The following is a 27,756-nucleotide window of genomic DNA, read 5'->3' as shown; positions in this document are numbered from 1 at the left end:
GTTTCCCTTTATGAATTTTCACACTATTAATTTTTCCTACAACTCACGTGGAAGGTGTTTGAACAATGTCAGAGGTTATTGTAATTGACTCTTACCTACCAGTGAAAGCCTCGAAGTGGTTTGAAGATAATTCAGACAAACGCTTCCAGAAATTCCAATGGTTTGTTTAATCAATAAAAGGAATAGCAAAGGTACGTGGTTAATCACGTCACATGTGTTTCAGCGATCCTATTTTGAATTGCCAGCTTTCTCTAAGAGATTAAGAAAAGATTAATTCATGACGGCCAACAAATTTATGACTGTGTAGGGGCCAAGGGCAGGCCACCCCAAGATGGACCACTTTGGCATAAATGTTGTTTTGAGTTAAAACCAATCAAAACCCAGCAGATTCAGGAAAAACTCTTAATCCCCCCACCCCCCAGCTGCCTGCCTGTACAAGGAAGAGAGCTATTAACAGGATTCCTCTTAACCTAAGAAACCTATCTGGTTAACAGGGCAACCTTTGTTTTCCAAATATCTCTCCTCATCTTCCTCCTGATGGTCTCCCTCCCCTTTGGATGCCTAGATCCCTACCCCTCACCTTAGCTCAGGAGGTTTTATAGCCTCATGTTGCCTTTGGAAGTTCACATGTGTGTAGATTCCCAGTATGTACAAAACTAAATTTGATTTTCTCCCGTTAATCTGTCTCCTGTCAATTTGGTTCTTAGTCCAGCTAGAAGGACTTTTAAAGGCAGAAGAAATTCTTCCTCCCCAACAACTGTATAATTCTGTGCACATCTCTTTTTTTAGTTCATTTTTACAACACTCAATGTGGTTTATATTTACTATGCTTATCTAAAAAGGTATCAATACATTTCTTGTAACTTCTCTAATTATTTTCCTTATAATAATACAAAATATGATCAAATACATAATGTCTTGTGGTGAATTTTCTTCTTAAAAATTTTTTTTTTAACTTTTATCCATTTTTGAGAGACACAGCGAGACAGAGCATGAATGGGCAAAGGGCAAAGAGAGAGGGAGACACAGAATCCGAAGCAGGATCCAGGCTCTGAGCTGTCAGCACAGAGCCCGATGTGGGGCTCGAACTCACAAAGTGTGAGATCATGACCTGAGCTGAAGTCGGATGCTTAACCGACTGAGCCACCCAGACTCCCCTACTCTTTTTCATCTGTCTGTGAACTACATTCTTTCTCTCTGACTTCCAGGCCCCTACCCCCTTCTCCTTAGTTCAAAATGACATATTTACCTCATTTTGCCTGACTGGCTTTGGAGTTTCCATGTCTGTGTGGATTTCTATCTGTATGAAATTAAATTTGATTTTCTCTTGTTAATCTGTCTCATGTCATTTTGATTCTTAGTACAGCAATAAGAACCTTGAAGGACAGAGCAACTTCTTCCTCCCTGATGGTAGAGAAGGTTGCCAACAAGAAGCTCAAATCTGTAAAAAGACACAGAAAAAATGTGACCAAATACAGGGGTACTGCCACTACCTTGATATCCAAAGCCTGCAGAGGGAAAGTCTAAAAAGGAGGCAATTCTAGAAAGGAGGAAAAGAACAATAAAAGCTAATTTCTTGGGGAGGGTGGATAGCAAACCCATCAACATCAGCACACTGAGGAGTTGGCCACATCTTTCATCATAAGACATAACCTTTCAGAAGACCCTTAATCCTACTTGCAGGCTAAATGGTTTCGGGAAGTTCGCCATGTAAAAGTCATTCTTTCTCTTAAGAAGATATGGGATTGATGAACTGTCATTAGTGTTCTAGAGTAGAATACTAAAAGTATCTGTCCATTCGATCTCAAGAGATGATTTATAGAGGTGCCTGGGTGGTTCAATCAGCTAATGTCCGACTCTTGATTTTGGCTCAGGTCATGATCTTACGGTTCATAAGTTCGAGCCCCACATTGGGTTCTGAGCTGACAGTGCATAGCCTGCTTGGGATTCTCTCTTTCCCTCTCACTCTGTGCTCCCCTCTCTCAAAAAAGCAAATAAACTAAAAGAGAGAGAGAGAGAGAGAGAGAGAGATTGTAATGCCCGATGTTCTAAAACCTCCCACAAAAGACCACCAGAGTCGTGAGTCAAAGCCAAGCGGCAAGGGTCGTTTATTGCAGGTTCGAACCTGGACCTCTGCGCACTCGTTGCCGGTGACATACAGAGGCCCCGATCAGAGTTGGTATAGGGTTTTTATAGACAGGGACAAACAGCATAGGTGAGTGAGGGTCCTGATAGGTAAATTCTAAAGTAAGGACATTTGTGGTTTTCTGACTGGGCGTCCTTTGTCTGTTACTTGTGGTGGGAGAGAGAGAAAAAAAAGGGGAAGGGGATAGGTGAGGAATGTGTTAAACAAGCAAGATTACAGAAGCGAGAGACGCCAGTTAGTTTAAGTACAACTACTCATTCCATTACATTTAGGAAGGTTTACAACCCATTCTACTACACAGCGGGTTACATTCAGGAAAGGTCTCACAATGCTCATAGCAAACAGCAAGCAAAACAGACTTCTCAGCAATTGTATTTCTTATCAAAGATCCATAATAAACAGAAAAGAGAACCTAGCTTTAAACTAAGGTAGGGCTGTTATTTGGATTGTTCCTTTCATTCCCCCCTTTTTCTTGTGCCTAAAGAGCCAATCTTGGATCTTCAGTTTTCTATTTGTAATGTCTCGAGCGGTTGATACTGAGTTCGTAAGACCATTAATTGTACAGCATTGAACCTGTCTTGGACAAAATTAATAATTCTGTTTATGATACAGGGGCCGAATGTGAGAGCGAGAAGTAGGATGGCCAGAGGCCCGAGTAAGGCGGAGAGCAGGGTAGTTAACCATGGGGACGCACTGAACCAGGATTCAAACCATCCAGCCTCTTGTTCTCTTTCCTTTTTTCGTTTATTTAGCCCTTCTCGGACCTTGGCCATAGAATCTCTTACTATTCCTGTGTGGTCAGCATAGAAACAACATTCTTCTCCTAGTGCTGCACAGAGACCGCCTTGCTGTAGGAACAGCAGGTCTAATCCTCTCCTGTTTTGTAAAACTACTTCCGAGAGGGAGGTTAGGGACTTTTCAAGCGAAGTGATGGCAGTTTCTATTTTTTCTATATCTTTGTCAACCGCTTCTCTAAGTATACTAAATCCTTTGTTCTGTATAGTTAAGGCCGAAATCCCTGTCCCAGCTCCGATGGCCCCGAGTCCAAATATGGTGGCTAGAGTTAGAGTTCCTGCAGTAATAAGTTCTCGTTTAGTCACTCTTTTAGGTGCTATCCACATCTGGTCTACATATTCGGCTGTGTGGTATATGATTTTTGGGAACACAATTACCATTATACAGAATTCTGACTGGTTGAACATATCTTTATAGAGGCAAGGGGTTAATCCCGCATGAGAACAAAGCCACCATGCGTTATTTGGTGGAATAATCCAGTTCCCTGAAATATTGAGTATATTTTTGTTACTTATGCATAAGTGGCTATATTTTGTTGGTACTGCTCCTATACATGTCCCGTTTCCCGTAAGCACTGGTAGTGTGAGGCCAGGTCTTTTCTGTCCCCAACCGCAAGCGTCTGAGTTGTTTGCAGTGCTGTAATTTCCTATTATTGCTACCGACTCGTAAAATGGAGGTTTTGTGGAATAACACAGCCAACAAGCTTCTGTTTCATTGGGTTTAGTACGGTTTAAGGCCTGATAAGTGGTATTCATTATTACCCATAAGGAGTCATCTTTGAATGGGATTTGAATTTTCGGGGCCCTAGTAGTGGGTTTTGGAGATGGCTTGTTAGGGCCCTTTCCCATGGGGCTTGGTCCCACTAGTACTGGTGGGACTTTGGGCTGTGCCTTTAATTTTATCTGAATGAGGGTTCCATAGAGAGGATACTGATATAAATAGAGTCCCCAAGTCAGCCCGTGAACCCATCGAGGGTCCTTTTTTCCCTCTTCTGTGAACTGCACACGGATGAGATTACAATTTTCATTATACCTGGTGCGAGTACATGGTCGGACATAGGACATTTCAATGAATTGGGAGGTTACTTTCCACTTCCATTCCCCATCATTAGTTGTGACACAACTCCATGTGGCGCAATAGAGAGATTCTATCCCCCCACAGGTGTGTTTCATCTTTCCTGGTTCCCTAAATCCCGGACATGCATAAAATCCATTTCTACTGATTGACACCCTTCGCTGTTTCTTTTTCCACTCACCCCCTCCCATATCTTCTAACGGACTGACTTTTTCTAGATTAAAATATAAATCTGGCCACCAGGTATCCAGGGGGACATCTGTTTTAGTGGTGACATTATATATTTCATGGGTTTCTAGGTTAGTAATTTCCCAGGTTAAAGTATAGGGTGTATGGGGGTTACTTGCAATGCTTATCAGTCCGTAGGAGGTGAGCAGGAGTACGCTAATGAGGGTTCCTCCGATCATTGTAGGTCCGGAGTTGCTACAACAGTCCTGGTATGGGACACCCAGGCCTTTGGTCTTAGCCGGTTTTCGGGGTCAGGTTTTCGACGCAGAGTCAATTTTAAAGGATGAGTCTTACTCTGGTCAACCGTCCAGGCGGTGTTGGCTTCCGGTACGAAGTCTTTTTGAACCGCAAAGGTATCAGCTGGTCGGGCGTGGGTGTAATGGATCCAGGTAGCAATTCCGTCGACTTTGAGAGCAGTGGGTGTGGTTAGGATCACAATATAGGGTCCCTTCCACCGTGGTTGGAGGGTCTCTTGCTGGTGTCTCCGCACGTATACCCAATCTCCGGGTCGGTAGTGATGCGGCTCGGGAGGGGGCCCGTTCTCATAAATGGCTCTCAATCTGGGCCAAACTTCCTGGTGGGTGTGCTGGAGTTCCCTCAGGGAAATAAGAAGTTCATGATCATCAAATTCAGTTAACACATTAGACTGCAGGTTGGGAATTATAGGGGGGGGCACTCCATACATGATTTCAAAGGGGGTTAATCCAAGTTTGTAAGGGGAATTCCGCACCCTGAACAGAGCGTAGGGGAGTAAGACTACCCAGTTAGCGCCAGTCTCCATGGTCAATTTGGTTAGGGTCTCTTTTAGGGTTCTATTCATTCTTTCTACCTGTCCTGAACTTTGGGGTCTATATGCACAATGTAGTTTCCAATCGGCCCCAATAAACTGCGCTATCCCTTGTATTACCTTTGAAATGAATGCTGGTCCGTTGTCTGATCCTATTAGGGTAGGGAATCCATACCTGGGCATGATGTCTTCCAACATCTTCTTTGCTACTACCTGCGCAGTCTCATGCTTGGTGGGGAAGGCCTCTGTCCATCCTGAAAAGGTATCTATAAACACTAGCAAATATTTGTATCCATATTTTCCAGGCTTTACCTCGGTGAAGTCTACTTCCCAATAGGCTCCCGGCCTGGTTCCACGAGTTCTGGAGCCAGGGTTTTTCCCGTGGTTGGTGGCATTGGTTAGTTGACAAGCTTTACAGCTAGTAACTATCTGTTCGATTTTTGTCCTAGAGTCTTTGATGGTGATCCTAGCATGTCTTATTAAGTCTTGCATTTTTCTCGTGCCCATATGAGTGGCTCGGTGCATTTTGGATAAGACTTTATTTCCCATTTCCTCTGGGAGGATTATGTTACAGTCCGCTGCTCTCCACCACCCGTTAAGGCACTGAGTCATAGGCAATTTTTGGATCCAGTCTAGGTCTTTTTTAGTGTAGGTGGGACTTTCTGGTAAACTAGCTGGACCGGGGTCTGGTAGGGTGGTCATTAAAGCACAGTCCACCTGTAAGGCCACCTGTCGGGCCACCTGGTCAGCCAGATTATTTCCTCTGGCCACCAGTGTGATCGGTTTTTGGTGGCCTGGGCAATGTATGATGGCTAGTCGTTTAGGCAGCCAGAGTGCCTTTAGAAGAGCCAATATTTCTTCTTTGTTTTTGATGGTTTTCCCCTCTGCAGTTAACAGTCCCCTCTCTCTGTATATTGCTCCATGTATGTGGGCCGTAGCAAAAGCATATCTGCTATCGGTGTACACATTTAGTCTCTTGTCTTTTCCCAAAGTCAGTGCCTTAGTTAAGGCCACAAGTTCAGCCCGTTGGGCAGAGGTGCCAGCTGGCAAAGGCTCTGCCCAAACAGTCTCAGTTTCAGTTGTGACTGCCGCCCCCGCGTACCTTTGACCCTGATGTATAAAGCTGCTGCCGTCAGTGAACCAGGTAACTTCAGCGTCCAGCAGCGGATGATCCTGTAAATCTTCCCGAGCTCCATGAACCTGTGCCAATATCTCAGTGCAGTCATGGAGAGGGGTATCTAAGTCCGGGTCTGGTAACAGGGAGGCAGGGTTTAGTGTTCGGGTGGGAGCATAAATGATTCTGAGGGGATTTAATAATAGTCCCTGGTAGTGAACCAGTCGGGCGTTACTAATCCATCGGTCAGGAGGTTGTTTGAGGACTCCTTCTATGGCATGAGGGGTTGTGATATGTAACTCTTGTCCCATAGTTAACTTATCAGCATCCTTTACCATTAGAGCTGTAGCAGCGATCATACGGAGGCAAGGGGGCCAGCCAGCCGCTACTGGGTCCAGTCTTTTTGAAAGATAGGCAACGGGCCTGGGCCATGGGCCAAGGAGTTGCGTCAGCACTGCTTTGGCTACCCCTTTATTTTCATCTACGAAGAGATGAAAGGGTTTGGAGACATCGGGGAGCCCTAAGGCTGGTGCCGACAACAGGGCGAGTTTAATTTGCTGGAAAGCCTGCTCAGTTTCCTCTGTCCACTCAAAGGGCGCCTGTTCTCGGGTGACCAAGTAAAGAGGCTTGGCCATCTCGGCGAACCGAGGTATCCACAAGCGGCAGAACCCGGCCGATCCCAGGAACTCTCTTACCTGCCTTCGGGTCGTGGGTCGGGGGATGCGGAGAACGGTTTCCTTCCGTGCATCAGTGAGCCATCGTTGGCCTTCCCTTAACAGATACCCCAAGTAGGTTACCTCGGATCTGCAAATTTGGGCTTTCTTTGCTGAAGCCCGGTACCCCAGGGCACCAAGTGTCCGGAGGAGATTTTTGGTGCCTTGCAAGCAAGCTTCGGCAGTCTCAGCGGCGATTAAAAGATCGTCAACGTACTGCAAGAGAGTCACTTCAGGGTTTTGATTCCGGTACTCACCCAGATCCTCGTGGAGTGCCTCATCGAACAAGGTGGGTGAGTTTTTAAATCCTTGGGGGAGCCGGGTCCAGGTGAGTTGCCCATTTATGCCTCTCTCAGGGTCTGACCACTCGAAGGCGAAGAGCTCTTGGCTTTTGGGGGCCAGAGGCAGGCTGAAAAAAGCATCTTTTAAATCAAGGACCGTATACCATTGTTTTTCTGGACTGAGGGCACTTAGGAGGGTATAGGGGTTGGGTACTGTTGGGTGTATGTCCATGACTCGGCAGTTAACTTCTCTCAGGTCTTGTACCGGACGGTAGTCTGCACTGTTAGATTTTCGTACGGGCAGCAGGGGGGTGTTCCAGGCTGAATGGCAGGGACGCAAGATGCCTAAGTCTAGGAGGCGACGGATATGTGGTGTGATGCCCTTTTTGGCCTCCATTGACATCGGGTATTGTCGGACCCGGACTGGATCTGCCCCCGGCTTCAGCTCTATGAATAGAGCTGGGCGATGTTTAGCCAACCCCATACCCCCGGTTTCAGCCCATGCTTCTGGAAACTGCTGGAGCCAGGGCTCTATGTTTTGACTTTGTGAGGGTGGCCCTTGATGGAGTCGATATTCATCTTCTAATCTTAGAGTAAGTATGGTAATGGGTTGGTTGTGCGGACCAGTCACTTGGGGGCCCCCTGGCGTAAAATGAATCTGGGCCCCCATTTTAGTGAGTAAGTCTCTTCCTAATAAGGGGCACGGGCTGTCAGGGATGACTAGGAAGGAATGGGTGACCTTTCCATTTCCTAGGTCCACAGTTCTCTGGGTGGTCCAGGGATATTTTCTTATTCCAGTAGCCCCTTGGACCCAGGAAGATTTTTCAGAGATTTTTCCATGGGGTCTGATCAAGACCGAATGTTGTGCCCCTGTGTCGACTAAGAATTGAACTGGGTTCCCCTCCACTTGTAGCGTTACCCTAGGTTCGGGGAGGGGATCCGAACCCCGTCCCCCCTATTCTGCATCTTGAGTGAAGAGGGCGGGTGTGGTTTTTGGCGGCCACGGTTTTTGTCCATGATGTGGCTTTTTCTTTTTAGGGCATGCTCGAGCCCAGTGGCCTTTTTCTTTGCAATAGGCGCATTGGTCCTTATCTAGGGGCTGGTGTTTATCCAGGGGCTTTTGGACAACAGTAGCCAGGACTTTGGTCATTTTCTCGGTGGCTTTAAGTTGCCTGTCCTCTGGAGTCTCTCTATTATTATAGACACGCTGGGCAATGCGGAGTAAGTCCTGAATCTGTTTTCCCTCCAGGTCCTCTAGCTTCTGGAGTTTCTTTTTAATATCAGTGGCTGCTTGATTTACAAAGGCCATTACAACAGCAGCTTGATTTTCGGGGGCCTCGGGGTTCATGGGGGTATACTGTCTGAAGGTTTCCATTAATCTTTCTAAATAAGCGGCAGGGCTCTCTGTCTTACCTTGTATTATTGAATACACTTTTGCCAAATTAGTGGGCTTGCGTGCAGCAGCCCGGAGACCCGCCATTAGAGTCTGGCGATAAATGCGCAGCCGTCCCCTACCTTCTGCCGTGTTGTAGTCCCAGCCATCCTGTGGGGGTCGGGTCAAGGGAAAAGCTGCGTTAATGAGATCAAGGTTAGCAGTGGGTTGGCCGTCATCCCCAGGAACCAGCTTTCTTGCTTCCAATTGAATTCTTTCTCGCTCCTCGGTAGTGAACAGGATTCGGAGGAGCTGCTGACAATCATCCCAGGTGGGTTGGTGAGTAAACATAACGCTGTCTAAGAGACTTATTAAATCTTTAGGGTTGTCAGAAAATCGGGCATTCTGGGTTTTCCAGTTATATAGGTCACTAGTAGAGAAGGGCCAATATTGGAGTCGGGGATTCCCCGTATCATCGGGAGGCCCTATTTCCCGTAAGGGTAAAGCTACGGTGGAGTCAGGAAGGCGAAGTCCTGGCTCACGTGGGGCCCGCCTACGGGTATGTCCGGCCGGCCCTTGGACTTCGCCCCCATTAGGCATGGGCGCGGGTTGAGCCTCCCTATTCTCCAGTTCTCCTATGGGCTGGGCTACGGGAGGCTCTGCCGGCGCAGCAGGGATAGGGGCAGCTTGCGGAATGCGAGGAGGAACCTGGTAAGGGGGAGGGTCGAGAAAAGGCAAATCTTGGCTGTCGGGGAGAACAGGGGGTGCAGCTGGAGTTGGCGACTTGGGAGGGCTGATAGGTTTAGCCGCTAGGATTTGGCATGACTCTGCTATTAAGGAAGAGGCCATCCAAGGAGGAGGGTTTTCTACTAAATCTTGCCACACCAGAATATAGGGAATCTGATCCGAGTGACCTTCTTTCCCTGGTAGGAAAATTTTTGATTTTACTTTAAGGACCACAGGGAGGCAGAAGGTTCCCTCTGTAGGCCAATTAACCCCAAAGGTGGGCCATTCAGAGCGGCAATAGGTAATTAACTTCCTTTTGTGAATGTCTAGGCTTAAGCTGTGTCCTCTAGCTTTTACGTCCCTGAAATTGGCGAGGAGGAGGGAGAGAGGGGTGCTCTGCGTTTGGCCCATATTATAATTCTGAGGAAGAGGAGAGGAGAAAAGGGGGGGGCACCGCTGGCCAGGGGGCAGGAAGGAAAGCCGCAGGGAGCTGAGAAAGGAGGAGAGAGAAACAAAGGATGGAATAATTAATTCTGATCAGCCGAGAAAACACTTAATTCCAATAAAACATCCGACCTATGAAAGAAAAGCAAGAACTAACAAAAATCTTTCGCAGCGGTTCCAACTTTCTTGGCTAGCCCGACAGAGAGGGTTACGGCGGTATTTACAAGGGCCCCGGGGTGACAATACATTTAGACTGACAAAGAAGCACTCTTTAGACTGACAAAGAAGCACTCGCGTACTCGCCCGTCCGCGTCCCTCGCGGGAACTTAGGTGCCTCTTAGCATGGGCGGGCAGGTATAAACCCCCTGCTCGGATCAAAAAGATTTTGACCGCCTTAAGCCGTATGAGGATCACCGCGGAAATCGGGTTAGAGCCCACTCGAATCCCGTAGCTTATGCTGTGGGACTACACATAAGAAGCACTCGCGTACTCGCCCGTCCGCGTCCCTCGCGGGAACTTAGGTGCCTCTTAGCATGGGCGGGCAGGTATAAACCCCCTGCTCGGATCAAAGAGATTTTGACCGCCTTAAGCCGTATGAGGATCACCGCGGAAATCGGGTTAGAGCCCACTCGAATCCCGTAGCTTATGCTGTGGGACTACACATAGGGTAAGTCAGGCGCGTGCCCCTGACTCCCAACAATCATTCCATTCAACAGACAGACACACAGACATACATCACATCAAAATACCGGTAATAATTGGCATGCCTAGATGGTTTTTCTTCTTTTTTTTTTTTTTAGACGCCTAGAGATATTTTTAGCACTCTGGAGGTTCATAAAGAAAATGAAAGTATTTAGTTCGCAGGCGCGTTGGGCGTAAACAGCCCCCAGAAAAGAATCCAGATGGGCCAAGGAGCCCCAGATGGACCGACCTGGTCCCAGATGGGCCAAACAGCCCCAGATGGGCCAAACAGCCCCAGATGGACCAACCTGGTCCTCAGATGGGCCAAACAGCCCCAGATGGGCCAAACAGCCCCAGATGGACCAACCTGGTCCTCAGATGGGCCAAAGAGCCCCAGATGTCAGTGGACGTCTCCAACTGACCCCGGCTGGGTGCCCTATAGCGCGTCCGCCAGGGTCACACCAGCTTCCAGACAGAACCGGTTCTCCAGAGAAGAAGCACAGATTAGAGAGAAAAGGAAGAACGTTAGAGCCGGCTTACTTACCGATCGGAATCAGATACGACCCATTGATCAGAAGTCTGGTGAGCTCGGGGGAGATCTCGGTGGGACCTCCAAATGTAATGCCCGATGTTCTAAAACCTCCCACAAAAGACCACCAGAGTCGTGAGTCAAAGCCAAGCGGCAAGGGTCGTTTATTGCAGGTTCGAACCTGGACCTCTGCGCACTCGTTGCCGGTGACATACAGAGGCCCCGATCAGAGTTGGTATAGGGTTTTTATAGACAGGGACAAACAGCATAGGTGAGTGAGGGTCCTGATAGGTAAATTCTAAAGTAAGGACATTTGTGGTTTTCTGACTGGGCGTCCTTTGTCTGTTACTTGTGGTGGGAGAGAGAGAAAAAAAAGGGGAAGGGGATAGGTGAGGAATGTGTTAAACAAGCAAGATTACAGAAGCGAGAGACGCCAGTTAGTTTAAGTACAACTACTCATTCCATTACATTTAGGAAGGTTTACAACCCATTCTACTACACAGCGGGTTACATTCAGGAAAGGTCTCACAATGCTCATAGCAAACAGCAAGCAAAACAGACTTCTCAGCAATTGTATTTCTTATCAAAGATCCATAATAAACAGAAAAGAGAACCTAGCTTTAAACTAAGGTAGGGCTGTTATTTGGATTGTTCCTTTCAAGATGATTTATGTAGGTTGTAAATACCAGCAGTGAATGGATACATATATTAATCTGCAACATGTTTATATATCTCATTGCTCAGAAACTATTTATGCATGCAACTTTTTTTTGGTGCATACAACTTAAAAAAATCTTTTTCAGTGTTTATTTATTTTTGAGAGTGAGAGACGGAGCATGAGCAGGGGATGGGCAGAAAGAGGGGGACACAGAATCTGAAATAGGCTCCAGGCTCTGAGCTGTCAGCACAGAGCCTGACATGGGGCTCGAACCCATGAACTAAGATTATGACCTGAGCCGGAGTTGGACGCTTAGCCGACTGAGCCACCCAAGTGCCCCGGTGCATACAACTTTTTAATGTTTGTATTATAGAATAGGAAAAAAAAAAATCTTTTAATGCCTTGAATGGAGATGAATTTCATTACTGTCAATTAGTATTGCCTCAGGAAAGGTAACAAAGGTAGAGATTAGGACAATTTTCCCTTCCAAAGCAGTTACCATCATATGTCTGTGAAGCTTGACTTTGGGTTTGCCTTTTTTTCTCCCTTCCATTTGGAAGAGATATAAAACTATTTTGACTTCCGGAAAAAAAAAAAACCCCACAAAGAAAGAGACTTCACTAACAGATATCTGAAAATCATTGCAACTAATATTTGACCATTAATATTATATTAGGTAAAAAATAAAGGGAGCTATATTGAAACTCTTTGACAGCTGTTTCTTGGTGTTTTGAAATTTTTATCTCCTTCATTTTATAAATAGTGTATTAGATGGAGGGGAACATAGAGAAGAGAGGTATTTCAGATTTTGATAAGATATTCAATGATGGGAATGCATAATAACTAAAATGGGATCCAGAAGGATTCCCAATGAGAACAAGCTTGACAATGAAACAGAAAGCATTGTGCCCGGGGGCCTGGGTGGTTCAGTCGGTTAAGTGCCCGACTCTTGATTTCAGCTCAGGTCGCAATCTCGCAATCTCACAGTTCGTGGGTTCAAGCCCCAGGTCGAAGCCTGCTTGGTATTCTCTCTCTCTCTCTCTCTCTCTCTCCCTCTCTCTCTGCCCCTCCTCCTGCTCATAATCTCTTTGTCTCAAAATAAATAAATAAACATTCGGGGCGCCTGGGTGGCTCGGTCGGTTAAGCGTCCGACTTCGGCTCAGGTCATGATCTCACGGTCCGTGAGTTCAAGCCCCGCGTCGGGCTCTGTGCTGACCACTCGGAGCCTGGAGCCTGTTTCCGATTCTGTGTCTCCCTCTCTCTCTGCCCCTCCCCTGTTCATCCTCTGTCTCTCTCTGTCTCAAAAATAAATAAACGTTAAAAAAAATTAAAAATAAAAAAAATAAACGTGAAAAAAAAAAGGAAGCATAGTGCCATGGCCATCATATATGACTGGGCAAATTTTGTAAGGTACTATATACACTTATACCACCAGAATTCTACAACTCAGTGGCTCTGGGTGATGTCCTAGCTACTTTAAGACTATCCCAGAAAAAGCAATAGAAAAACCATTGAGCACACTGGTGACTGTCACTGCTGGGTGATTTTTTAGGCTGACAGGTCTCTCTTTAATCCAAATTAAATGACAGGATACATACAGGTACGCATTCCAGAAAAAGACATCTCAAATATCACAATATTTCACTAAAAATAACAAGGCTTTGGGGCGCCTGGGTGGTGCAGTCGGTTAAGCATCCGACTTCAGCCAGGTCACGATCTCGCGGTCCGTGAGTTCGAGCCCCGCGTCGGGCTCTGTGCTGATGGCTCAGAGCCTGGAGCCTGTTTCCGATTCTGTGTCTCCCTCTCTCTCTGCCCCTCCCCCGTTCATGCTCTGTCTCTCTCTGTCCCAAAAATAAATAAACGTTGAAAAAAAAATTTTTAAAATAACAAGGCTTCTTAGAAAATAAAGGAGAAGCAGATGATTTGAAATGTATGCAACTTTGTAATCACTGCACTGACAAAAGCAATAACAATTCTGACCAAAACAGTAGCATAGTTAGAGCAGACAGGAGGACGTCGCATCCGTAAAAAAAAGAAAATGATTTGAGATCATAAACGACATTCAGGTAAACATTCGAATTAAAAAATATACTCAGTTAATAATATGTCGGGTATTTCAGAACATGAAATTCAATTCACAAGCGTCCAGTTTTTTTAATGTTTTTATTTATTTGTCTTAAGAGAGACAGTGCAAGTGGGGGAGGGCCAGAGAGAGGGAGGGAGAGAATTCCAAGCAGGTGCCATGTTGTTAGGTTGGAGCCTGAGAGGAGGCTCAATCTCTCCACCATGAGATCATGACCTGAGCCGACACTGAGTTGGGCCACTTGACTGACAGCATCCCAAGTGGCCCAATCAGAGTCCAGTTTAAGAAATTATGCCGGCACTTAGAAATAATTTACGAATAAAATAATAATTTACGAATAATAATTTACGAATAAGACATAAAAAAACGATACGGACCGTCTAACATGCATATCACAGGTTCCCTAACAGCATAGAACAGAGTACATGGCTCAAAAGAAACAACAAGAAATAATAGGAAAAAAAAATTCCCTTATCTACACAACAACTTGAAAGTAGAGCTCCCTTATACAATATTGGATTTTAAAAATGAAGTAAAATTCTGCAAGCATTCACACAACCACGTCAGAAAAGAACATCACTCACAAAAGAGAATATCAAAATAGTATCAGAATACCAAAAAGCCTGAGGACATTTGGGTAGCAGAACATAGGTTTGAGGGGGAAATAATCTGACTCAAGAATTCTGTGTCCAACTAAGCTGTCCTTTACATGCAAGAGTAACACAAGGGTATTCTTAGATTTGCAATAAATGTCAAAAACACCTCATCGTAGAGCCCGAAGAATAGGCAAAATAAATAAATAATAAGGATAAGAAAGTCCCTGCCATTGTTAGTGAAAACTGGTTAGAGGGAACATACAAACAAGAGCCTAAAAGTAAAATTCATATCTCATGCTACATTTGGGAAGGGAATAAATATTCTCACATTTGTGCTGGTAAGGAAATACAGACTCAAATGGTTTTTACAGAGTTAAAATAACTACTAGGACATTAAGCCAATTCATGTAAATACTGAAAAAGAGCAGGTGAAATGTAATCAGTACATCAAAGAAATGCAGTTTGTAAAATATAAGAGTTGCAAGCTTGGGGCGCCTGGGTGGCTCGGTTGGTTAAGCGTCCGACTTTGGCTCAGGTCATGATATCACGGTTGAGTTCGAGCCCCGTGTCGGGCTCTGTGTGAACAGCTCAGAGCCTGGAGCCCGCTTTGGATTCTGTGTCTCCCTCTCTCTCTGCCCCTCCCCTGCTCATGCTCTGTCTCTCTCTGTCTCAAAAGTAAATAAAAACATTAAAAAAAAAAAAAAAAAGAGTTGCAAGCTGTCTGAAATAATCGGGAAATTTATTTAGAAAGCATTAATACATTTAATTAGGACTAAGAATGGGGAAACAACCATAGGTAAAAATGAAAAGAAATAGAAGTATTTTACCACATTTATGCAAATATATTTACAAGTGAAAAGAAATTAGTAATTTGAAATCAAAACTGCTTCTAGAAGAGATAGAACATAAGAAGGGATAAATTACCATGGGAAGAAATTAAGAAGGTTGACAATGAGATTTCCTTCTAACCCCAAAGAAAATCCCCGGGGCAAGATTTTATAACCCTTCGACCTGGTTTTCCAAGTGCAGACTTTCCAAGCTTCAAGGAAAGATCTACCTGTGTTATTCAAACTGTTCTGGAGATATGGTTCAGGAAGATGATTTCTAAACACATTTTATGAAACACTGTTAATCAAAAATTGAGAAATCAAATCAAATTTGATAATACTATCAAAAGCTGATTATATCATTTCTTTGTCTCTGACTTCTCTGACATGGCTGAAACACCCACTCTATTATAGTCTCATAATAATACACATGTCATACATACATGTATACGTGTATATATGTGTGTTATATAAAGATAAATTATAAATTATTTATTTATATATATTATAAATTTCATATTTTAAATTTTATATATATAAATTTTATATATTATAAATTGTAGATATATATTATAAATTTTATATTTATATATATTATAAATTTATATATAAATTTATTTATATATTATACATTTTATATTTATATATACTATAAATGTTATATTATAAATTTATATTATATATTTTTATTTTTATTATATATTTATATTTTATAAATTTATATTATAAATTTTATTTATATATATTATAAATTTTATAAATGTTATAACATTTATAATATATATATAAATTTTATATAATAAAATTTATATTATAAATTATAAATTTTATAATTTTATTTATATATATTATAAATATAAATTATATATTTTATAAATTTTATATATTATAAAATTTATATATTATAAATTTTGTAAATATATATTTTATATTTATTTAAATATAATATATATTATAAATTATAATATATTTATATATATTATAAATTTATAAATATTTATTATAAATTTATTATAAATTTAATTTATAATATAAATTTTAATATAAAATTTATATTAAATTTTATAATTAGTTTATTTTATTTGTGTGTGAGAGAGAACCAGTAGGGGAAGGGCAGAGAGAGAGGGAATGAGAGAAAATCCCAAGCAGGTTCCGTGTCAGCATGGAGCCCCATCTGGGGCTCGATCCCATGAAAAGTGAGTTTACGACCTGGGCCCCATCAGAATCAAATTCTATTGTCTGGTTTTTGCGTGTGTGAACATGGGTCACACCATCTTGTGTCTTTGCATGTCTTATATTTTTCTATGGATAGCTGGATATTTTAGATAATATATGATGATATATTAGCAACTCTGGATTCTGATTACCCATTAGGGCTTGTTTTATTTATTTATTTATTTTTTATTTGTTTCGTAATGGCCTGTCTGACCCAATTCTGAGAAACCTATTTCCTCCACAGTGTGCAGCCTCTGACGACACAATTTTGTTTCTTCCCCTTGTCTTTATTTTTAAGTCTGCCTTCCTAGGAGTTATCTATGGGTTCGTGTAGCTTAGTGTTCTGCCGGTGATTTGTTATAGCTCATGCTTAAGTCCGTTGAGGCAGTGGAACTTAACACCCTTCCCAGATAGATCTGTGTGTGGCTTGGGGGAAAGCTTTCAGTTCTGTCCCATGTGGAGCCACAGACTAGCAGCTCTTGAGTGGATGCAGCCAGCCTACAATCAACACACAGACTTCCAGACCTCCAGCAATGAGTATAATCTTACCAGAGCCCGTTTGGGTTGTTTGTTTCTGGTTCTCTCTCTGGTCTACCATTTCTCTTGTTGCTACTCATTTCATTGAGTTATCAAGCTTCTCTTAACTGCTGGTTAGTGAACAGAGGGAAGACTTAGGCATAAACCCAGTGACTTCAGCTGGTAAGCCATCTGTAAGAGATATGTGATTTTTGAATTATTCTTTAGTTGCTTCCGGGAAAATGGTGTACATTTGGGGGTAGGAGGGCCATGGATTGCCTTGTGGCAGGGTAATGAGCAAACGTTTCCCCACATTGAACCACAGAGTGCTTTCTACAACAAAATAAAGGAGCCTGTGCCTTTCTCTTGAGGCCACAGCTTCTTGAGACACCTTCTAGCCTGTGGGATCATCTTGGAACACCAGGAAGAGGGACTGAGAAGTCGCACAGATATGCGAGCGTGTGCTTCGCCGCTGCTTTCAGGAGAGGCATTTCCAGGGCACTTGGCCTCTACTCCCATTGCTAAAGAGGCCATATTCTGAACTGTCATTTCTGAATTGGGGCATCAGGACAAGGAGGCAGCTGAGTGATTTAGTTTATTCCAAAACCCAGCAATGATAGGGTGAAAAACTCAAAGTGTCTTGGAAAAACCAATAGAATTGCCCAAATCCTTAGTTTCCATCTAGATACGAGGTCCAGTCTCTCATGAAGCTTCAGGGGCAACGTGGGTTGTAGTTTGCCCAGAGGTGGCCAAACTCAGTGTGGTGTCCTTGTTTTTGTTACCTGCTTGGATGCACTGTTCACAGAGCATCCATTCAAAATAATACAGGTACTTATTATAAGGGTATAATGCGATAATTTTTAGTGGATTGATAGAGATGTGCTATCATCACCACAATTCCATTTTAGAACATTTCTCTCACCCCCAAACTTCCTTCCTGTCTGTTTGCAGTGAATCCCCACGCCTACTCCCAGCCCCAGATGTACAGATTATAGCGCTACAAAATGGCCGAAAAATAATCCCAAGAAAATTTTACCATGTATTGCTTTCCGCAATACCGATTGCATGGTAGGGGCGGAGAAAAATTTTCCCTTCTTGCCTTCTAGGTTCTTTGGCTAGTCTAACAGTCCAATTGACATGGGACAGACTAAGAAATTCTGCACATACAGGAGCTCCATAAAAATGTGATGGGGCGCCTGGGTGGCGCAGTCGGTTGAGCGTCCGACTTCAGCCAGGTCACGATCTCGCGGTCCGGGAGTTCGAGCCCCGCGTCGGGCTCTGGGCTGATGGCTCAGAGCCTGGAGCCTGTTTCCGATTCTGTGTCTCCCTCTCTCTCTGCCCCTCCCCCGTTCATGCTCTGTCTCTCTCTGTCCCAAAAATAAATAAACGTTGAAAAAAAAAAATAAAAAAAAATAAAAAAAAGTGAGACCCAAGGACAAGCCGGACAGTTGTGCTTTCTATGCCATTCTGAGCTAAGGATTGGGATAGGGGTCTGTCGCTTCACAGGGGAGGAGAATAGTTCACAGGAAGATGAGAAAAGCAGATGTTTGGTAATCAGATATTTGCCCTGCCATGCAGGTAAGTCTTTCTCATTAAAAAAAAAAAAAAAAAAAAAAGTGATCTCTGGGAATAGCACTCTTTCCAGTACAGGCCCCCTATCTAAATCCTTTTAAGTAGTGAAGGGACTGATAAAGTTTGTCCTGAGTCTGCTGGGCCTTGGTTGCCTTCAGCTCAAAACGGTCCACGTGCCAAAGTGACACATTTGGAGGTGGCATATTCTGCTCCCCTTGAGTATTTATTGTTAAAAAATAGTTGTAAAGCTAAAAAAAAAAAAAAAAAAAAAAAAAGCCACAGATCAGAAAGAGGAAGAAAGCGAGCAAGAGAGAGCAAGGATGGGGTCAGGAGACCGATCACTGGAGAAACTCCACATTCCAATGCTTGACCGAGAACACATATCCTTGACACTTAAAGCCCTGCAAAATTCTCCCTGGAAGCATCCAGTAGAGATGTTGAAATGTCGTAGCATTCAGGAGCAGATTCCATGTAAGTTCTTGCCAGTTCTGTAAGCAAGCGTCCTGGTAGGTCGTGGACTTGAATGTCTCTAGGCACCAAGGTCTAGTCCAAGCTAGGAGGGCACGAGATACCTCAAGTTAAGATCTGAATGCTTGTGGCAAAGCCTGATCGGGGTGTTACGAGGTGGAGTCCCTGGGAAAACGAAGAGAGCGAAGAGGAAGACGTTGTGATTTGACAGTGAAACAGACAAAAAGCCTGGAGCCGTCCAACCTCTAATACAAAGGAAAGCAAAGTACTGGAACAGCAACTCCAGCCAGTGGGGCAGCCCCTGTTTCAGGAAATGTTCATGATGAGTGAAGGTGCTTCAGCTGAACGTATTGATATAGTTGTCAAGTTCCAGCAAGAGGCTAGGGGAAGTATCTAGGTGCGGTTAGTACTATGGGGGCGATGGCATTTCTCTGACCAAGCAGGAGGCAGAGAGGATAAGCAACATCAACACATGCCCTGCCCTCCAGCTGGGGGTTCAAGGTACTCATTCTCTTATAGATTGGATCATTCTATCTTTCAGGGAGGCTTGGCCCAAAGAGGGGGATCTCCCTGGGAATGTGGGACCCTGAGCATCTATACAGAAGGTAAAGCAAATTCTTAGAGAGGTGGGAATGAGACAGGCAGTCTATGCCCCTTTCTCCAAAGACCCTGATGGGGCCACATTCACTGCAGGAATGGAAGTCAAGGTTCTCCAGTCTACCCCCAGCGCGTGATACGGACTGCTGATAATCCATGCTGAGCTCAGTTGTGGGACAGGACATTTATGATGTTGGGCAATCCACTGCCGATCTGGGGGAAACTGACAGATTCTAGGAACAGTTACGGGCTGTGGGAAAGGCCCCAAATAGAAGGAAAGCTCACAAAGTCAAGATGCTACCCTAGGTGGCTGGGAAGGTTTAGTAAGAATAACCAGGAAGCAAATGTGTTGTGATCTTATCACTGCAGGTACCCCAGCTGAACAGATTTACCAACAACCTAACAGTGTGTTGGTTGGTCGGTAGAAAGCCTTAAAATCTGAACAGCAGCTTAGACTTGCCCCAGCTGCCCTTATAGTCAACAGCCTTCAGAGATATAGTCGTATTTGGGGCAAATGCCTTCCGCTCTCTGGGTATAGGACGCAGGCCAAAACTGCCTTTAGGTGAGGGTCATTGGAGGTGATCAGAGGCCTCATGTGGAGCTCACTGTTCACGGATCCTCCAGAAATAAAGAAAACGTGATGGCTCTGGTGTATAACAGAGTTGAATGTACTCTAATACACGGTCGCCCCCAGAAGTTTTCTGGCCCCCTTAAGTGCCCTGATGGTTATGGACGGCAAACAGTTATGGTCAGGAAGGTCTTTCTGACACTGTAGATTGGGCATTCTCCTGCCCAGGCCCAAGAATGCGAGGTTTTTATTTCCAATACCAGAGAACATACTGGGAATTGTTACCCTACAAGGTCAAACCCTGCAAATGTCTGTTGGTGAATTCTGCCTCCAGGTTAGACTAATCAAACCAGTGGGAAGCACCAACTGGGAGCTGGTAAGCCTGCCATCCACACGAAGAATAGTAACTTTCCAACAATGTAAACAGCTTGAGAAGCCTAAGGAAATAAGAGAAACTTTCTAAGAAGTACATCGAGTATTGTACACCCTGTCCACGGGGCTTTCCACAACCTGTTATGGCTCAGACGTGGGGCGCCTGGGTGGCTCAGTCGGTTGAGCGTCCGACTTTGGCTCAGGTCATGATCTCCCAGTTCGTGGATTTGAGCCTCCTGTCAGGCTTTGCGCTGCCCGTGCGGAGCCTGCTTCGGATTCTCTGTCTCCCTCTCTATCTGCCCCTCCCCTGCTCGGGCTCTCTCTCTCTCTCTCTCAAAAATAAATAAACTTCAAAAAATTATTTTAATTAAAAAAAGTGAAAAGCCAGATGGCTCATGGAAGATGGTGATGGACTACCAAGAACTGAACAAGGTCGTGCCCGCCCCGCCCCAGGGCTGTGCCCAATGTTGCCACTATCTTGGGTACCTTGGCCATGGTCCTAGGAGCGTCCCATGCTGTGCTTGAATTTGACAAATGCTTTTTTTTTCCAGTATATCCCTGGCCAATGAGACAAAAGAGCAATTTGCCTTCACATGAAAGGGACAATAATGGATCTTTCAAAGTGCTTCCCCACGGTTATCTGCATCGCCCCACCACAGGTCATAGGATGGTGGCCCAAGACCTGTTCCCGTTCTCCTTCGTCACATCAGCAAAACGGGGCCCATTACATTGTTGATCATCATGTTAACATGTGCAGACAATCCAAGGCCCGGCCACTGTCACGAAGTCTTTGGGAGCCATCTGGTTGGGTGAGAAGCTGTGATTTATAAGGTGTAAGCCTATCCAACCCCCAAGGATGTGAATGAAAGAGGTGCAAGGCTTTGTAAGGATATGGGAGTTGGGGAGGACTTTTCTTCCCCACCCGACGCAGTGCCTCTGTCCCTCACACCACTTGTTGAAGAAAGGGCGTGTATGGGGCCGTAGATCATGGTAGGGAGCCATGTTTGAAAAGGCAAATACACTTGTAAAGCAGGTTAAAGTTCTGGCATCTCCCAAGCAGGCTGCCGTTTGAGAGAGGCGTGTCTGTGACTCCAGAAGGTATGAGTTGGGCACTGTGGCAGAAACAACAGAAAAAGATAGCTTCCCCAGGATGTTGGTCTCAGCTCTGGAAGGGGGAAGGAGTTTGTTATACCCCCACAGAGCAACAGTTCGTAGCGGTGTATACAGCATTCCTCTGGGTAGAGCCTCTCGCTAATAAACAGCACATTGTGGTGGGAACTTCCCTGCCTATCAAGGGGTGGGGTGGGAATGCGTTCCAGCAACCCACTTCTGTTGCGGTTCAAAACCCCACTCTGACTAGGTGGCATGCCTATTTGTAGCAGAGGACCATCTTGTCAACCACCCCACCGTCTCCAGACATGTAGGCACTCCTCGGTCCTGCGGAGGATGTAGGTCCTCCAGATATCCGTGCCCCTATTACTGTAGAGGCCCCTGCCGCCCGTAAAGAGGGGGCAAAGGAAATTCCCACAGATAGACTCCATCCAGATGGGTTTAGCCGAAGCAATCCATCCACAAGGACTTGTGGTCGCTATTCAGTCCAACACTGACACCATCTGGACGGAAAGAGGAACAAACCACAGCAACCAGCAGGCTGAACTCGGAGCTGTCTGGCTTTTCTGATCACTCATGACCGCTGGCTCTGAACCCTTTCTACGGACAGTTGGGCTGTTTTAAGGAGATTAACCCTATGGCTCAGACAATGAGAGGTAGATGATTACGAATAAGCCTTTGTGGGGTTAGGACATACGAAAAGACGTTTGGGTCCATCTGCTAGAGCCAAAGCAGTTCTCACTGTTTTCCATGTCCCCGATCAGAAGGCACTGACACCCCCTGGCAATCAGGAAGCTGGTGCCCTCGCTCCGGTACAAGTCTTGACAATGGATCCTTCAGTAGATACAACAGATTGGGTTCATAGAAAGAGTGGCCACAGTAGTACCTGGATGAGATATACATATTGCCAAAGATGCCCGATGGCTCTCAAAGTACAGTGACTGTTAATGCAGTGACAGCATGTCCCGTGTGTTCTCAAGAAAGCCAAGAAGTCTGGGGTCAGCCATCAGTGTTCCCAGGCAGTGAGGGACTGGCAAATTGGTTATATTGGTCCCCTCCCTCTGAGTCGGGGTTCTAAATGTGCCTGGGTTTGTGTGGACACTGCTTCAGGCCTAACCCAAGCTTTCCCCTGTCACCGTGCAAACCAGCTTGCCACCATTAGGGGATCAGAGAAGCTGAGTACCATGTACGGAAAGCTTCATTTTTTTTTTTTTTTAATTTTTTTTTTCAATGTTTATTTATTTTTGGGACAGAGAGAGACAGAGCATGAACGGGGTAGGGGCAGAGAGAGAGGGAGACACAGAATCGGAAACAGGCTCCAGGCTCTGAGCCATCAGCCCAGAGCCCGACGCGGGGCTCGAACTCCCGGACCGCGAGATCGTGACCTGGCTGAAGTCGGACGCTTAACCGACTGCGCCACCCAGGCGCCCCAGGCTTCATTGAATAGACAGTGAACAGAGGTCACATTTCAAAGGTCATCATGTAGAAGATTGGGTGAAAGAATGTGACATTAGACAGATTCTCTGTCCCCTCGAATCTGTAAGCCGCAGCGTGGCTAGAAAGGGGAGATGGAATATTACAACAGCAGATTCCATTCCTAGTAGGTAAAACCACCTTGGCCAGGTAGACTAAAGGACTGCTCAGGCTCTAATACATTTGAGTGGCCAATCAGTAGAGCCCATATGCCAGACGGAGGACCACTGCCCGGGCACCTGGTTCTGCAAAGGTATGGAACTGCAGGAGACAGCTATTGCCCTGACTGTCATCATAGACCAATGAGCCACGCTGTTGAGAACGCCAAGCGCCATCACGCCTGGGAGATGACGTTTGGCAATGGGACATCCTGATGGCACGGGTGAGTTACTTGACGCCCTGGGTGAGCGGCAACTCCTCAGTGTCCACGGGGATCCTGTTACCCTGCTGTAAGCCGGACCCATTGAAATGCACTCTACTTGGACTCCCCTACACAGAAGGGAGAAGACAGCGGTCCTGGTCGGGCACATCCCACCCCCGGTCCACACTCCTCATGGGTGAGAGCAGTGCCTCGCGGGTACGGTACACACACCCTGGTCAGCTTCCTAAAGCTGCAGCCACATTAATTTCTCACGATCAGGCCGCAGGCGTAATTCTTATAGAAGAGGAAGACCTCCCCATACAATTTCCTCCGCAATATCTGTCTTTTTGACCTCAGACTTCTGCTGTTCCTGTGGTGCCCAGCCACGGGATGGGCGCCTGATGGACGTACCTTTATATGGTAGACAAACTCGTATGCCCGACAAAGAAATCAATTCAGTTGTCGGGTATGTGGACAGCCGCCCCTCTCTAGCTTGTCAGGATTGCCGTGATGGGTATCACCCCTCCAGGAAAGGGATTAAAAGGCCCCAAAGTGTTATGCTAAAGAACAAGCTAGGGCTAGCGCCCTTAGTTCACCTGATGTTACCAATACTGATCCAGAAACCGGGCCTAGGGCACACGTTGCCAATGATACTGGGCACGGGTATTCTTTTTCTGTCAAACAAGCTAAGGGGAGCCCATGAGGTTGCTGGGCGGGAAAGCCCTAGAAATACCACCGTCAGAGCTGTGGATGGCTATGCTCAGACTTGGGATAGGTTTATGTGGCTTAATCTGGGTTATAGACATTTGAGCACCTGGGCATCCCTATGTTGGGAACAAAAACATGACTCTAAGCAGAATCAAGCCAATTGTACTAGAAATATGGAATGGATACCACAAGAACAGTGTAGTCATTCTGTCATATTAAGGGATAGTGACTGGGTCGGCACTGATTGGTTGTGCTGCCCAGGTATTTATTGGGTAGCACCAAATCAAACCCACTGGTTGTGTGTCACACACCTTTGGCCACGGCTTCCACCTGGCTGGTTGGGCCATTGTACCCTGGGCTTTCCCTGAGGAAAGGGGACAATCTGCTTCATAGTAACAATAGCTGCTAACCTCTCTCCTTTTAAGGTGAGATGGGTACGTTCTTTCACTGGTATGTTCATTTGGCTGCCATTTTTGTTCCCTCCATTGGCTGGAGGATGCTATAGCACATATAGAAAGAAGCCCTTAGTAAATTCGCTCAGCAAGCCCTGAATGACAGCCAACAAAGCCTCTCCTTACTGAACACTGAAATGACTCTAATGAAAGAAAAAAAAAAAAAAAAAAGCTGGGGGCGGCTGGGTGGCTCAATCATTTAAGCATCGGACTTGGCTCAAGTCATGGTCTCACAGTTCATGAGTTTGAGCCCCGCATTGGGTTCTCTGCTGTCAGCCCAGAGAACGCTTCAGGTCCTCTGTCCCCCTCTCTCGCTGCCCCTCCCCTGCACCCTCTCTCAAACAAAGAGCTGTCCTCCAAGATAGGATGGTCTTGGACATTATTACCGCCTCGCAAGAAGGTACCTGTGCCATCATCCAGACAAAATGTTGTGTGTTTATACCTGATGCGTCTGCTAGAGTACCATCTTTATTAAATCATGTGAAAACCCAAGGAAACACCCTGAGTGAGTAAATCCTGAGCTTAGGGGATTTCATACATCAATGGTCTGGATCATGGGGCCCTTAGGAAACAAGTTGTCACTGATATTGGTGATCGGTGTGCTAATCTGTGCGTTCTCCTGCATGTGCCTGTATTGTTGCTGTGGCATCTGCCTCCAGCGCAGTCAGATAGCCCCAAAGGAGCCACCTCCGTGCTGGTGAAATCCCTTGCTGACCGCCGAGGGCTCTTTGCAAAAGAGGGGGGAGCAAATGAGATTTATAAGCTGGTCATGACAGATGTAACCATTGGGGACGTCATTGAGAAGACACAAGCTCTGGTCGACCCGTGAGCAGGACCCCAGCAATAAGAGGCTCCCAGCTCCCTCCCATGTCCCTGGCATGAGTGTTCTCCTTTCTTTCCCTGCTCCCAGAGGCTGCTCCAAAGGACACAGCCTTGAGATGGTGAGGTGTTGAAAACGCCTGCAGGGTATAGGTGACTGAATCCAGTTAAGGCGGCTATCTAAACGTTTAACCTGTGGCAGAAGGGTGTGGACATCTACTTGTCTTGTCGCCCGCCCAAGACCAGCCTTGGGTGTAAGTTCCCTTTACTGATTAATTCCACCACTTAGGGACCTGAAGGGGCCTGCCTCTTTCTTTGGTCTCTCCCGCCTTCCAAGTACAGGGAGGGGCTGATTTCATATTACACCTGGGAAGGTTCTGGGGAGATTACAAACCAACACTATGGGGCACTAACAAGGAGCCCTAGGGCATACTGGGGACAGCACAGGCTTAGAAACCAGACAGTGCACTCGGCTTTTTCCAGCAGTGTGACTTAGGTGAAGTCCCTTTACCCCTCTGATTTCTTGGTTTCCACAACAGCAAAGGAGAGATTGTAAATATACCAATGCATCCACATAAAAGAAAGCATGTTCGTGTTTGGCACATCGTTGGTGCTCCATACATGCTCCTCATAATACAATGAATAATGTTAACCTTAGAAAATAAAACTGCCAGTTACTTTGCGAGGAAAAATGGGTTTGTTCAGAAATAGAGAATGGTAATTTGGGACAAGCAAGCTCTGGCAAAACCACAGGCAAATCTGGAGAACAAAGGAGAGGAACGTTCTCTTGTAGAGGAAAGGGGGAAGTTGAGAGGGGCCCTTATACACCAAAAGTCCGCTGGAGTAAACTGAGAGTTGGAAGTGTGCTTTTCATCGGCAGAGTTGTGGCTGTCTCCCCTTGGCTGGGCTGTTGCTGGGCTAAAAACAAACAAACAAACAAACAAACAAACAACCTTTCTTCTTCCCACTGGGGTAGTGAAGTAGTATAAAGGCTTCTTCCTATTGGGGATACAAAGAGCTGAAGGTGGTGGTAGCGTAGGAGAGCGCCCCCTTCTGGCCACTCAACTCCATTTTAAATGAGGTTTCCTTTTTTAACATTTAAAAAAAAAAAATTAATGTTTGTTTTTGAGAGAGAGCGAGAGCGAGCGAGAGCGAGCGCGCGTATGAGCAGGGGAGGAGCAGAGAGCGAGGGAGACACAATATCTGAAGCAGACTCCGGGCTCTGAGCTGTCAGCATGGAGCCTGACACGGGGCTCGAACCCACGGAGTGTGAGATCCTGACCTGAACTGAAGTCGGATGCCGGACCAACCGAGCCACCCAGGTGCCCCATAAGGTTTCCTTTTGTTAATTTTCACAATCATATCAAGACAGTGTGTAGCCAGTGGGCCAACTGAAGCTAGTTCGGGTGTGAGGTTTTAAGTCAGAGAGGTAAACGAGGATCAGTCCATAAATTTCCTTTCTGTGTCTTTCAGCACTGCTTCTCAGGATCTTAACAAAAAGAATTGTTCAGAATAAAATAGAAATAATTAGTGCTAAAGCTTGAGCTTGGGTGTAAGGTTACAAGTTTAGAAGTTAGAGTTTAATCCTAAGGGAGGGTTAAAACCAGGGGAAGCACGGGAGTTCATGATAAGGGTAGGGTTAGAGATTTGAGCAATGTTAGGGTTTACAGAAAAGCAGGATCATAATTACAGGTAAATGTTCGGATTTAGAGTTAGGGTTAAGGTTAGTGTTAGAAGTAATTATAACGTTAAGGGGAGGGATAGGATTACATATAGACATATTTAAAGTTAAGGATAGAAATAATGTTATAGGTAAAGTGTGAGAATATGGGTAGAGTCAGGATTAAATTGAAAATTAAATGTAGGGTTAACTTTTTTTTAACGTTTATTTATTTTTGACACACAAAGAGAGAGACAGAGCATGAGCGGGGAAGGGGCAGAGAGAGGGAGAGGGGGACAGAATCTGAAGCAAGCTCCAGGCTCTGAGCTGTCAGCAGAGAGCCCGACACGGGGCTCGAACCCACAGACCGCGAGCTCATGACCTGAGCTGAAGTCGGATGCTCAACGCACTGAGCCACCCAGGCATCCCGGTAGGGTTAGCTTTAATGGAAGAAAGCGGTCCCCTAATTTCCCTTCCCTCTGCCACGTGGAAGCACATGTAAAGATGTGGCATCTAACACAATTTTTTTCTTTTTTTCTGGAGTAACGATGATGAAAAGAGGTTTCGTGGCAACCCATATTGAGCACGGAGTGTGAGCACAAAATGAGCATTTGCGTTGTTAAGCCGCTGAGACTTTGGGGTTGTTTCTTGTTGCACCTTAGTTGAGGCTGTCCAGATGGAATCAGAAATCTAAGAATCTTAGTGAGCTGTTGATTGAGAATACCTTCAGTAAGAAGAGAAATCACGTACAAAAACATTTACTGGCACGCCTTGTTTTATTGCATTTTACTGACTTGTGCAGACGGTGCAT

General features: G+C 45.4%; 1 protein-coding gene across 1 annotated transcript; it reads right to left on the bottom strand.

Moving 5' to 3' along the window:
* Window positions 1-1,340: 1,340 nt before the first annotated feature.
* LOC123594427 lies at window positions 1,341-9,647 on the bottom strand. The gene is given in 4 exon segments (XM_045471184.1): window positions 1,341-1,441; window positions 4,359-4,449; window positions 4,608-8,987; window positions 9,270-9,647. Coding segments are annotated over 4 exon segments (4,950 nt in total).
* Between the last annotated feature and the right edge of the window lie 18,109 nt (window positions 9,648-27,756).

The sequence above is a fragment of the Leopardus geoffroyi genome, chromosome X (assembly GCF_018350155.1).
Source record: "Leopardus geoffroyi isolate Oge1 chromosome X, O.geoffroyi_Oge1_pat1.0, whole genome shotgun sequence".
Lineage (NCBI taxonomy): Eukaryota > Metazoa > Chordata > Mammalia > Carnivora > Felidae > Leopardus > Leopardus geoffroyi.
The sequence above is the reverse complement of the archived record's forward strand: the minus strand, read 5'-3'. Positions and strand labels throughout refer to the sequence as shown.